Here is a 13,224-nt window from a genome sequence, read left to right on the forward strand (position 1 = left end):
TTGCAGCACAACTTGTAATAATTTCCAGGAGAGATCAGGTCTTAATATACTGCAGAGCATGGCAGGATTTAGAAAAAAACGGTTTCAATAATGAAACCCTTTTCTGTAATCTTTGCAACTAAGCCAATAGCTTACAATTTCTAAGCTTGTTTCACAGTGACCTGGTGAGTGCTGGGCGTGGAAGAGCTGGGGGGGTGGCAGGCAGCAGAAGGTGACACTGTTTTTATTCATGTCATTTATGAGGACAAAACCACCAAACCCCGCCAGGCTGCTCTGTCAGCTGACTTCTGCCCAAACTCCTACCTCGCAGGTCATTTCTTTAAGTGACAGACACACACATGGAGCGATGCAGGCTACAACCCTACAGAGCTCAGACCACAGCTTGCAGGAAAGAGCTCAGCCCACATACAGCACCTACAGCTGAAAAATTCGTGCAGGCTAGCTCTGGAGCATTCCACTTCTGCACTGGCAAAGGACACGGCACAAAGTTGGTCTGTCAGCAGCCTCCCAGCTTCAGCATCTTCTCCAGTTTGGGTAAGCTGGTGACACTGAGTAAAACTGACACATAAATACAAAACACTACTCACCAGCACAGACAAATTGAAACAGTTTTGGTTAAGTTTTAAAGTTACTTCCTTTCTACTCCCACCTCTTTTTTAATATCCAGGGCTTAAAAAAAAAACAAAACAAAAACACACCAAAATTTAAACAAGCACAGCTAACTTTTTATTCCCGGTTTTATCCTCATGTAAAAGCAGTCTGAAACACCCTAACAAAGCTCATTTCAGCACTTACCACTCCTTTAGCTGCTACAACCAATGTTAATTACAATGTGAAACCCAGACTGGTTTTTAAAAAACTCTTCAGAAACAAAAGTCATTTCTAGGTTGTGTATGTCTGCTGTGAGCAAATCAAAAGCCATTGAACTATAAGGTCATAAAAAAATTGAGCTCCCAAATCACATAGCAAATCATCTGTAGATTGAAGCTAGCTAATAGTTAAACATTGCTATCTATCAGCAGGATACACCTGTGTAAACAAACACCCTACAAGTCAAAACCAAATCCCTCCTGCCAACCCTTCTTTCCAAATTTCATCTATTTCATTCCAAAGGTAAACTGAATCTGGACAGAAGGGGAAAAAAAAAACTTTGTTTTTTGAAGTATAAAGAGTACCAGTGTCTATAGCTAACATCTAACAATGAAAATGATACCATCTTGTACTTGACTTCAAAACAGTAATCCTTCCTCTAGTCCAGATTTTTCCAACCAAATTAAGAACTAGATCAGTGCATACTGATGACCCTACGTACACTGATGACACGAGATTACTGAGCTTGGTAGACTCTCCACTTGAGCAATAAGAGCTTCAGACTGACTTTAAACCCTGACTTAAAGGATTAAAATAAAATTTCTAGCAATGGGGTTTATTACCAAAAAAAAAAAAATATAGGGAGGAAACAAACTGCTTTATTCTGACTACTTCAAGATGTGCTCAGAGAGAAGGAAGGGGAGAAAACAAGCAATAACCTCCCATCCCAACTTTCTCTTATTTCTTCTACCAAACATCCACGGTTACCTTCTTGAAACACCACAGTTCCCAAATCTTATCTTTTATGTTATCTGGAAAAAACTAACTATAATTGCTGACCTCAGTTTTTTGTTCCTTTCAGCTTCTTCCCATTTCATTATTTCTGTCTCAAAAAAAAAAAAAAAAAAATCTAAAAATATGACAGAAAACATATTATTCTTGGGATGCTGATCCTTCTTGTCACCGAGGATGCTTCTCACTGCAAAGCCAAATCTTCACTGTGGCTTCAAGTGTGTGAACTTTGACAAGGACTGCCTTCTAGCTGCTATATGCCTTTATCTACCACAGAAGCAAGGGCACCCCTACCCTGCTAGCACTAAAGAAATATTTCCATTTTTATGCACGTGAAAACAATGAGGCTGAGCTCTCGATTTTTCACAGGGGTACTCACAAGACTGAAACCTCAGAGATTCAAGAGCTCTTTGAAAACAGTAATTTCAGGACTAAGATAAAATGTGAAGGTTTACTCTCTTCAGTCATTTTTTCCCTTCCTGAAAATGACACAAAAGGATTCATGTCAGAATTGTCAGCTGGTAAAGGTTGCAGGTAGCTATCTGCATAAATACAGTTGATCTCAGAACAAAGGGAAAGGTCTTTAGTGTTTTTTGAAGCTTCCAGAAACACCTCATTTTCAGAGATTTTAGAAATACTGCAGTATTCCAAATGCAACCAGTAGCCTCCTTGAAGTGTGATTTCGCAGTGAACTCCTATTTAGCTGCTGTCACACTGAGGCCACCAGCCCTTTTTTGTGGGTATAAACTCAAACTGCCTCAAAAGTCTAGTGGTTAATAATGGTAACCTCTAATTTCAAGCACATGAGTGTCCAGAGATCCAGCCATGACAGGGCAGGACCCAAAATGTGGCACACAGCCATATTCTCGTAAGGGGAACTAAAAGGCCTAGAAACCTACAGCAATGCAGCTAACTGGGCTTACATGTTTAGGACCAGAAAAGTCCTTATTAGTATCTTCTGCTTCTTTTTGCATGGAAACATGAGGATATTAGGTGCAAGTTGCTGTAATGTACAAGGCCAACTAAAACCCACACTTTGTTCTTCCAAAGTCAGGCTTGAGAGCAGAGAGTTTACTGCAGACGGCTTCAACTGAAACAGATTCATCACCAACTCCAACAGCAGGAACCAAGCTCAAAGACAGACCCAGGAGATTTTTCCAGGCCCTTGCTCCCAGGATTGCTCTCAGCAACTGCTAGTCTGGAAAAACCTTCCCCCCAGTTTTATTGCTAAGCATGACAAGACATGGTGTGGAATATCCCTTTGGTCAGTCCGGCTCAGGGGTCCCAGCTGTGTCTCCTCCCAAAGCTCTGCACACTCAGCTTTACGTCAGGGGGCACAGTGAGAAACAGAGACAGCCTTGATACTGTGCAAGCACGGCTCAGCAATAGCTAAAATCCTGGTGCATTATCAATACTGGTGCATTATCAACACTGTTTGGGTCAGATCTAAAGCACAGCATCATATGGGCTCTTGTAAAGAAAATTAACTCGATCCCAGTCAAACCCAGTCCATCAGCAAGTGAGCACAGCAGTAATAAGCTGCCTCCTGCAACACTGAGAAATGTTCAAATATGCTTTTTTCTTTTTTTGAAGAATTCCACATAGGCAATAAGCAGGTGGAAACCTCCCTTGCTATAAATGCCAAGGCTGGGCTTAAGGATCTTTAGTTAAGCACTGACTTGGAGGCTTAGCTAGGAAAGGCTCTAAGCCATGTCCCATGGCAAGATGGAAGTGCCCCCACAAAACTACATGCAAACCTCTGCAGTAAGATGGCCTGATACCTGCTGAATGTCATACATAGTGCAGGTGGAAGGACAGGTGCTGGTATACTGAGATGAACGTTTTCCCTTTGCATCTGATTTCGGAAAGCCGAAAAAAAAGTAAGCTTTCCATCTCAAAGTAATCACCCTGCCACTTCTCTCTCCCCAGCTGATTTAGGAATTAATCACATACTGCTGTGTAAAGGCCTGGACCTATTTCCTAAAGCAAAAAGCAATATAACCAGCCTCATATTTCTTTTCCCCCCTAACAGAGGAAAGGAGAACATTAAGTGGACTCTAGAAGTTAGAGTTTTCAAACAAGAAACACAGAGAATGAAAATATTAAAGTCAGCAAGACACATCTGAAAAGATACTTTTAGTGCAGCTGGGATCCTTATTGCTACTACAGAATTCAAATGAGCTTTGAGGGATTCACCGTGTAACTGCCAGCATTAGAACTGGAATGGGCCTGCATCAAACTTGTCCAAAATTACAGAAAGCTTGTTGCTCTTTCTGGCAGGAGACAGCAGCTACAGAGAAAAGTTAACAGTGGGGAAGAAAAAGGCTCCTATTATCCCATTAACAAACCTCCATGACCAAGAATGTTTGCTGAAAAAAGGCAAATATATTACACCTAGTCCAAAAAATAACGCGGTTGAGTAGAAGGAAGCAGAGGTCTCATGTTAATCCTGTCACATAAGAGTTGGCTTATTTCTAGCAATGAGAAGGCAATTTATCTGGTTTGGTCCAGGCCTATTATGTCTGGCAAAACCATTTGGATTAAAAAAAAAAAAAAAAAAATGCGGTTTAGATTCCACATGCTAGCTCATACAAATTAATAACATGGGGTTACAATACTTATAACAGCCCTGGTTATCCAGCTGTTTGCTATAACCAAATAAAGACTAGCTTTTAGAAAACAACCGCTGTTTTATCACACAGGAACCTATGCACCCACCTGGACCACAGGAGGCTGCACAATGGCAAAAGCCAAGAGACAGACATTATACTGGTAGACAAAGTCTCAGCTGAATGTTGGGGGTGACTTACCTCTTGCTTAATGTCATTAGTTCCCAAATTGAGCTATGCAGAGCCTTGCTCATCCCACCAGCCACTTCAAACAGGGATGCTGACTGAACAACCAAACACTCACTGCACAGCTCAGGAGGGATTCAGGAAATGCTGTTTCCACTTCCCTCACAGAATTTACTTGGAAAAATAAACCCGATTTGGAAACACTCAGCATATGTTACATCAGACAAAAGACACTAAAAAGAGTATTAGTCATAATCATGTGGCCTATCGGGGGCTTTGCTTGCTCAGACAGTCAGGTATCTCAGCAAAAGGGTGAAGGGCAGGTGAGATTTCCACAGTCCTGACAAAATGACACACACTCATCAAAATGTTCTAATACAGACCCAGCCCAGATCTTTGTCATAGCAACAAACACTAAATGCATTAAGTGGTTAACTAAGTTTGCTATCTAGGACAATATATTTCCATTTCAGTCTTGGAAGATTAAAGAGGAGAAGAAAAAAAAAAAAAACAAAAAAACAAAAACCAGCATATGCAGCAAACTCTCACCTTCTCCACATCCTCTGTGTCAGCTGCTGTGTACTGCAGAACTTCACTGGTCTTGCTGCAAAAAGGAAAAAAATTAGTTCCTGTGATACAACTGCTCTACCCATCTTCTCTCTCCTGCTCCAAAAATGAAGCAGAAATTAATTTAAAAGGCATGAACACAGGACCAGAATCATTACAGTTTTTTATAATGCTTACAAAGCTCTCACAATAGAATTCCTATTAGAACTGTAAGTTGCTTCTTTCTGGGTGGAAAATTGTTTTTAAAGGGTAAATGGCCCGTGGTACTTACATAGTTTCAGTTAAAAATAATTTAAATCCCACCTATGAATTTGTTTCCATTTCACTAATGTGGATACTTGCCCTAATCACAATTGCCCAATTTATTTGAATCCAAGTGAAATTTTCCAACAGTCTAACCCCAAAGTTCAGTAGACCTTCCTTTTTACAAGTACATTAAAACCTGTGGGTAATTATTAAGAGAATACACTCATTCATCATTATTTACTAAGACTGAGCTAACCAAACCAATACAACGCAGGCAGCAAGGTCTGTAAGATTGAAAACATTTAAAACAGGTAATAGCTTCCTGGTTACAAGATTGTTTTCTTATCCATACAGCAGCTTTCATAGAAAAGTCACTTGCAGAGCATTTCCACAACAGGAGTTCCTATATGAACATGTTTCACTACTATATACACACAGCCACCCTCAGTAACAGTTGTTCCCAAACCTGCTTCAGCTGCCCTGAAAGACTTTTCCTTTAGCTGACAAAAACTTGAGAGAATAAAATGGATGCCCAGTGTACACGGTGTATCAAACAACACACAACAAAGCTGAAGAGCACAGAAAAGAATTTGCAGACTTTTTGCTTAGCACAATCACTTTCAAGTTTAATCAGGATTAAGGCTGGCAATCTAAATTGCTCTAAGTAGACACATCACCAAAATTATTTATAACTGCGGCAGTCCAAACTAGTTCCTGGTGTGCATTAACACTAGTCAGTCAAAACAGCTCTGATAAAAAAGTTCATTTAGAAAATGCCTTTTATTCCTACGAACCCCCAAGCTCTTACAGTCAGTCATTCAACTGGTGCTCCTAGTAGGGGAATTACTTAAAGAGTTTGTTCTCAACTTGAGAACAAAGCAGGAAGTCTCACATAACTCTCCAGTCACAGAAAGAAAATAAATGGCCTCCTTTCAAAGGGAGCTGCTGTGACAGGGTAGCACGCATACTCACATCCTTCAATATCAACTGCCAGTAATCAAAGGGAGAGGTCAGACTTGACCAGAGTCTTATACTGGCAATTGCATTAACAATGCAGATCAAATCACTTGATACTCTGCCGATTATTAGGGCTTTCATTAAGAGAAAACAGCTGCTCAGTGGAAGCAGTATTGGATATGAAGGAGAACATTAGCCATCTTAGGGCTTTGGTCCAAGAAAAGAAAAATCAAATGAGAAGCAAATTGTCTGTTCAAAATCACGAGGTAGTACCTGCCACAGCACCAGGCACTATCAAAAGAAACATTAAAAGACATTCCTAAATACATCAGACTAGAACGAAAGCACCAATTTTAAGACAGCCACATATCCACTATGAAACACACCCCTTCAAACAGTATTAAGTTATTCCAATTAAATGGAACTAGGTAACAGGAATTTTGCTAAACAATAAATTAAACTATTTTCCTGCTACATTTCAAGAAAAACAAGAGAGCAAACCAACATAAATTTGAACATGGAAAGCATGCAGGAGTTTGTTCAGTCTAGAACAACTTTTTAGCCTGTTTGAACCAGATTTTGGTCATCCTCAAGCGTTAGGGAATCAAGTGCTTAGTCTGCCTAGATACTAACAGCCAGGCATGAATATAGTTCACTATACAGTTCACTGAAAGCCAGCAAACAAACAGTTAAAGACAGTTGAAGCTTCTGCATATTTATCCAATATACAAGCCATCAGTGAGGTCCAGAGATGCACAGAGCTGAAGTTTCACACGTCCACAACTCCCCCGCACCAAGGGGACCGAGATGTCCTCCTTCAGACCCGAGCACAAAGATTGATCTGACAAGCTCTCGTAAGCCCATCCGCCGAGGAGGATGCCAAGCAGAGGGCGTTTGCTTAACAAGTGTACTGACCACGCACCGGCAGAGGGGAAGGAGTTGAAATCACAGCAGGACCGGGTCAAGGATTTAGCCTCACTAAACACGACGCTGTATTTCTGGGGCTCGATTTGATCCAAAGAACCAGCAGCGTTTTTCTCCTCGCCGGTAAATTCAAAGCAGTTCTGCCCTCTGGGGGATGGAAGTCCCAAGGCTTCCCACCCTCCCTCTCCCTTCCTTAGCCCCGGCCTCCCGCCGAGAGCTGTGGGGGGGCCGCTGACCTCTGGGGGATGCACTGGGAGGCAGCTGACCATGCATCACACCAACAGCTTCTGCCCTGTATGAATGACAAGCTCAGTATGAAGTTATTCAGTTCAATTGCTGACAGCGCAATTAGACTGATTTAACCCTGGGAGATGGAGCAAGAAAGCAAGGGGAAACAAGCAGGCTGCAATATACCTGAAGCTCTACTTTGACTTCAAGAGCTTCATGCACACACCAAACCTTGCACAATTAGAGATTGTTTTGATGTAAAGTAGGCCTGGCTCTGTGACCTTTAAGAGCTTCCCTTCCAGAAAGCTATTTATTTATGAGGGATTTACATGCTTTTAGATTTTTGATCCAAACAGTTTGATTTTTGATAGACCTCTTCTATAGGAACTGGGACAGCTGGCAAACTGTAACAGTCTACTCATCTCAAGTTTACAGAGCACACATGCTTGCTTTCCAGCTAGAGAAACCCAGGGGAGCCCAGAGGAGAGCACCTTTAGTCTCTCAGAGCAGACAGCAGTGCAGTCTTTATTTAACAGCACCAGCAAGTCCGTCAAATCCTTTTCAAATGTGGAAGACTGTCAGGTGTATGCCTCATGAGGTGGAGAAACAGAAGCAGAAGAGGGAACAAGCCCTTACCTGCAAACCTTTTTCTCCTCTCACTCTGTATCACTATCAAGAAACTAGCCAAAGCTGTGACAACCGAGAGGTGGTTTTAGGAGAATAAAATCCCAAACTTTCCCAAAAGGCCTAAGAAAAACTTACATTGTATCAGACACTCCTCAAATCACGCAAACACAAACACTGCTATAGCTGTAGCATTCTGGACATCACTCCAAGAAAGCACTCCAACCACTGCTGCAAGCTAAGAGAAAGAGAAACAAGGGTGCCAACGCCAACCACACACAGCACTGTCAGAAAAGGGAGACAGAACTTGTTTTGCAGAGCAAATAGACCCAATACCTGGCTTTGCTGCTGAAGTGCTCTTAACTATGAACAAGTTTATGCTTCCCTGTATCTAACTTGATGACATCAAAGTTGCAATGACCCAAGACAGCCGGATCAAAACAACATACTGCAGACTGGGGCTCATTAGCTCTGAAATATATTTGCAATGTATTGCAGTTGGACTCAATGATCTTAGAGGTCTTTTCCAACCTAAATGATTCTATGATATTAAATAGGTCATTTAATGAAATCCCATGAATTTACCAGTGTACAACATTTCACACTCTCTGAATCTGTTGAGTCAAAAAAACATTGCTTTATAAAGCTCACACCTAAAAAACTTCATTTGTAAGCTTCCAACATTGTAACACTGGCACCAGGCTTCTCAGATGCCAGAGCTAACTACACACAAGTATACAGTTCTTATGCCATGGAAGCAATACCCCATCATTAGGGCATAATATCATACCACATAGCACAGAGGATTTCTCACATGACGTGGTTTTATTTGCTTATATTGGCAGAGATTTTAGGATTTGCACACATTTTTACTCAAAGACTCAGAGAAAAGCATCTGGTTTGCTAACCTGATCTCCGGTAAGAAGGTTTGCTTGTAAGCATCCTCAATATTCTGCAGATACAAAGGAGACACCTTTTTCTCATATGGCTAAAAATAAACAGAAAACAGTGTTATGAAATTACTTTTCTTTTTCCCACTGGTGCAGATTCCAGTCTAGGCAGAAAGCAATGTTACACCATCTGTCAAAAGCTCACTCTTGTATTAGCAGCCAAATGTCCAGTGAACCACACACACATTAATGAAAATTTTCACAATTAAGACATCTGGAATATTTAGAATTTCTTATGTATCACTAAAAATCTAGAGTACTCCAAGGAACAAGTCAGTCTGCACTAATTGCTGCTTTACCATGTACTATTATGTCCACTGTTTTAATAATTAGCTGTATGAGTAAGATTCTTCAGATACGTTAGTGAATCTAGAAAGGAAAAGCAGGTTCAATGAAAGAATGTAAAAGCAAAATAAACTTTCTTGCAATTTATTTCACTTGGTTACAGTAATCACTTCATTTTCATGAGCTCACATAAACCAAGAGTCAGTCTCAAAAAGTTTAACTTTCCAAGGACTGATTAATCCTAGCTGCCTGCATATTCAAGCAATATAGAAACATCCAGAAAAAAGGAGAATCATAGAACAGAAGACTGTCTAAGTCTTCCTTTTCAATGACAGGGCCAACGTGCATCCACTTCTCCAGTTTCAGAGAAATGCACGGGCAACCACCTACTCCAAAAACCTTTCACTGAGATTTCATGGCTATTATATCTGTTGTTAAACACCTCACCCCAGCTATATCTGCCACACGGTATACTTTAATGCCACATTTGCAAAATGCCATGAATTTGTCTAATCTACCACGTGTTCCTTCAGTTCAATTCTAAAATTAAATTACATTTCCTGCTTGAAATGTTCATCCAAGATGCCCATTATGCTGGAAGGATCTATATCTCTGCTAGCTGAGCCCACTGAAGGGCTTTTCTTGTTCCAGTGCCCTGCAACAACAGTCCACTGAATACCAATCAAAACATTCCATCCACCAAGAAGGCAGAATTCCCCAAAATACCATCACCAAACAAGCACTAGTGTCCAGCAGTGCCACTGCCCCAAGGAAGTTACAAGTTGCAGCAGCAATTTCTGCTAGAAGGTCTCGAAAATGCCACTGAACTTTAATGCTCATAAGGGCAAAGGACTCACAGGTTCCCATGGTAAAATTAAGAAGCTTCTAATTCTGTCACTGAAGTCACTAAAACAAAAAAGCTATGGTTTTCCTATACAAAAGTATCTTGTTCGTTAAAGCGCAGAGGCACGTTCAGTCACAGCCTGAACTGCTGGAGGGCAGAAGGGGAGAGTCACTCCATCAGTAGGCTAAGCAATTCAAGCCACACAGATCACGAAGCAGCAAGGGCAGCCTTCCATTTACGGCTCTGAAGCCACTTCCCTTCAGCAATCATCAGTCTCCCTCTTAAATGAGCAGGAGACTGCACAACAAAACGCTGCTAGCTCACCCTAGCACACTAACATACACATACATGCTCCAAGAAGCAGGCAGCGCCAAGCATTTAAGAATTTTTTACTCATAACTCAAAGTTTTCTTTGAATCTATCAGGCTTTCCACAGTTAAATACCTCACTTGACTACAATTTCCCTCAGCCTTTGAGCAAGGTACAAGGTAAATATCATTTAATCCTCATAACACATCGGAGAACAATTAGAAGCACATGTCCAAATATCGCAGGAGGGGGAGGAAAAAACCCCAACCAAAAACCTTACTTAGATTAGTCATTATACAAAAACACTCCACAGCCTTTCTGATCCAAGACTGTATCAATAATCCAGTAATCCAATATGCTTATACAATGAGAGAGATCTGAAGACAATGCTACAGAAATTCATTTTCTTTTAACAGTAGTCTCCATCCAATGCCATGAATTCAAGAGACATCCTGAAGAGGGAAACTATACCACCCTCAGAGAAAGCGTTTTGAAATGAAAAGTGACAATGTCCCACAACTGTCGAAGATCAACAATGGCTAAGAGTCACAAAGCATGACCTCAGACTAGACTGAAGTTGCGCTAGTAACAAGAAGCCAACTGTATTTCTCATCAACTTTATGTGAGATGACTCCTGAAACTGCTCTTTTTCAAGAGCAGGTGAATTTCATAGAACTTCTCATTACAGAAATTACAGCATGCTGATGCAATGAAAAAAAGTTTTTGGTTTTTTGGGGGTTTGTTTTTTTGGTTGGTTGGGGTTTTTTTTTGTTTTGGGTTGGGGTTTTTTTTGTGTGTGTGGGGCGGGGGGGAGTGTTTTTTGGTTTTCTGGAGGTTTTTTTGTCTGTCTGTTTAAAGAGCAAGCATACCAGAATACCCAGTCATCACCAACACAGTTCTTATACCTAAGAGGACAAGAAGCTTTTCCAAAGCAGAATTTTGCATCAGACCTCAATGAATCTCACAAAAAGGCATAATTACAACAGATATTAATGGGCAGTATCACTAGCAAGAGAGCAAGGTACCTCTCCTTTCTCCTGGATCCTCTTCTGCACCTCCGGGACAGGCACATCTAGATAAATGACCAAGTGAGGTGGCAGGAATTCACAAATACTGATATCTTTGACCTCGTTATAGTGATCAAGACCTGTATAAAGACAGAACCAAGCACACTGGAGCTTTAAAGGCAGCCCAGCTGAACACATACACATGTTCCAAATGAGGACAAGTGCAATAGGAACAGCATTAAATTTATAACCTATCAGGTAATGAACCTGCAATCATTTCTTGAATGTTTTTTCCTGCATTTCCTAAACACATTCTATTTGCAAATAAGTCACATCCCACATCTTTGTATTTGCAGCCTGCCCTTCTTGACTGGTATAGCAAGTTTAGGGTAGGCTTTTCCTCAAATAGGATTCAGAAGTTTTTAGAATGAACAATCTCCCAGAAAGTAAAACACCATGAAATTAAGAAGCTACAAACACTGAGATATGAGAATCTAACATCAGTTTTATCAACGTGGATATTTACTTCTAACTTAAGTTTAGAGAAACCTATTTTTTTCCATGGAGAGACTGTGGCACCCAGGTCAACTGAGGTGATCCCTGGCCAGGGCTGCCTTTTGCCACAGCTTCATAAATAAATGGCCCCATCCTACCACAAAAATGACAGTGTGGCAAAGGTGGCAATGGAAAAAAAGCCACATACTTCAAGATGACTGTGCAAAATAAACTCTATTTCCCACCACGGGAGAAAACGCAAGGATCAGACAGGCATTTACCATGCCCTCTGGTGCATACAGAAAATCATGCTGGGGTGAAGCAGCCAACCCAGCAGCATCCCTCCCTCACCTGTATTGAAGGAATACTCTGTACTACTGTTAGTCAAGAGCTCTGGGCTCTACACGAGCAACAGCAGACCTCTCCAAAATCACAACCACTAGACTCCATTATGGAGGACAGGACTAGAGGACCTCACCTTCCCATACAGAAAAATCTATCTGAGAGCAGTTGGTCTGTTCTGTGCAACTGGGTGGTTCTACTACGTCAATCAATAACCTGAAGCATTTTTGGGGTAATAGTTGGCGATGATGAAGCCACACAAGTTCAGGGGAAACATCTATTCCACATTTAAGTAGCACGAACAGCACAGGCTCCATTTAACCGAGCTCAAGTGCAGGCTTTCCTCAGTAAGACTCACCAGCTTAGCCAGAAATGCAGTGCCAGGCTTTCAAATTCAAATGGATTGTAAAAGAATCGAAAGCCTACTGTGCTTGGCAGCACAGTAAGCAGCAGTCAGCAGTACTTCTAATCACGATGTTTGCTGTTGAAGGATTCAAGTATAATCCATTACCTGTTGTCAGAATTTGGTATTAACTATAAATTGTGGGTTGCTGGGCTTCGCTTGCCTCTCCAATGCAAAGCAGTAAAACACAATTCATTACAACCAGCTCTCAAACTCATTCAGCAAGAAGTTGCAGTTTTCAGCTGGTGTTATAAAAAATACACCCCTCCTAAATCTAAGCCAAATCAAACAAGACAGCAGAAACACAAGGCAGTCAGGGAAACAATTACCTTCACCCCAGGGGCAGCCAAAATGCCAGATTTGCTAAGAACTGGCAGAAACAACAATTTCAATAGCAATTTATTTAGGGGTCTGTTGATGACTGGGATTTACAGCTATTTTCTCCAGACTTTCAAGCTTTTGTGCAGCTATAAGTTTACATGTTTTGGCTGTGGCTGGTGTCCTACGTGTGCCATGTATCCGCTCTATTCCTAGTCAAGGGATGGAGACTGAAGGAGCCTGCCCACAAGGCTCCAGCACAGTAACACTGTGCTGCTCAGGAGCTCAGTGCCCATAACCCTGAAGCAACACATCCCTGAGGTTAGAT

The 13,224-nt window shown here is 41.2% G+C and overlaps 1 protein-coding gene across 1 annotated transcript in view; it reads right to left on the bottom strand.

The window, feature by feature from the left end:
* The window catches only part of NDUFA10 (NADH:ubiquinone oxidoreductase subunit A10), a 42,762-nt gene that overhangs the window by 24,804 nt on the left and 4,734 nt on the right, over nucleotides 1-13,224 (bottom strand). The window contains exons 5-7 of the mRNA XM_042784246.1: nucleotides 11,357-11,478; nucleotides 8,852-8,931; nucleotides 4,947-5,001 (exon numbers count right to left, since the gene is read on the bottom strand). Of these exons, the coding sequence (XP_042640180.1) occupies nucleotides 4,947-5,001; nucleotides 8,852-8,931; nucleotides 11,357-11,478 (257 nt within the window). The remainder of the gene's footprint in view (nucleotides 1-4,946; nucleotides 5,002-8,851; nucleotides 8,932-11,356; nucleotides 11,479-13,224) is intronic.

This window comes from Tyto alba, unplaced genomic scaffold, assembly GCF_018691265.1.
Source record: "Tyto alba isolate M040663 unplaced genomic scaffold, T.alba_DEE_v4.0 Super-Scaffold_7, whole genome shotgun sequence".
NCBI classification, from domain to species: Eukaryota; Metazoa; Chordata; class Aves; order Strigiformes; family Tytonidae; genus Tyto; species Tyto alba.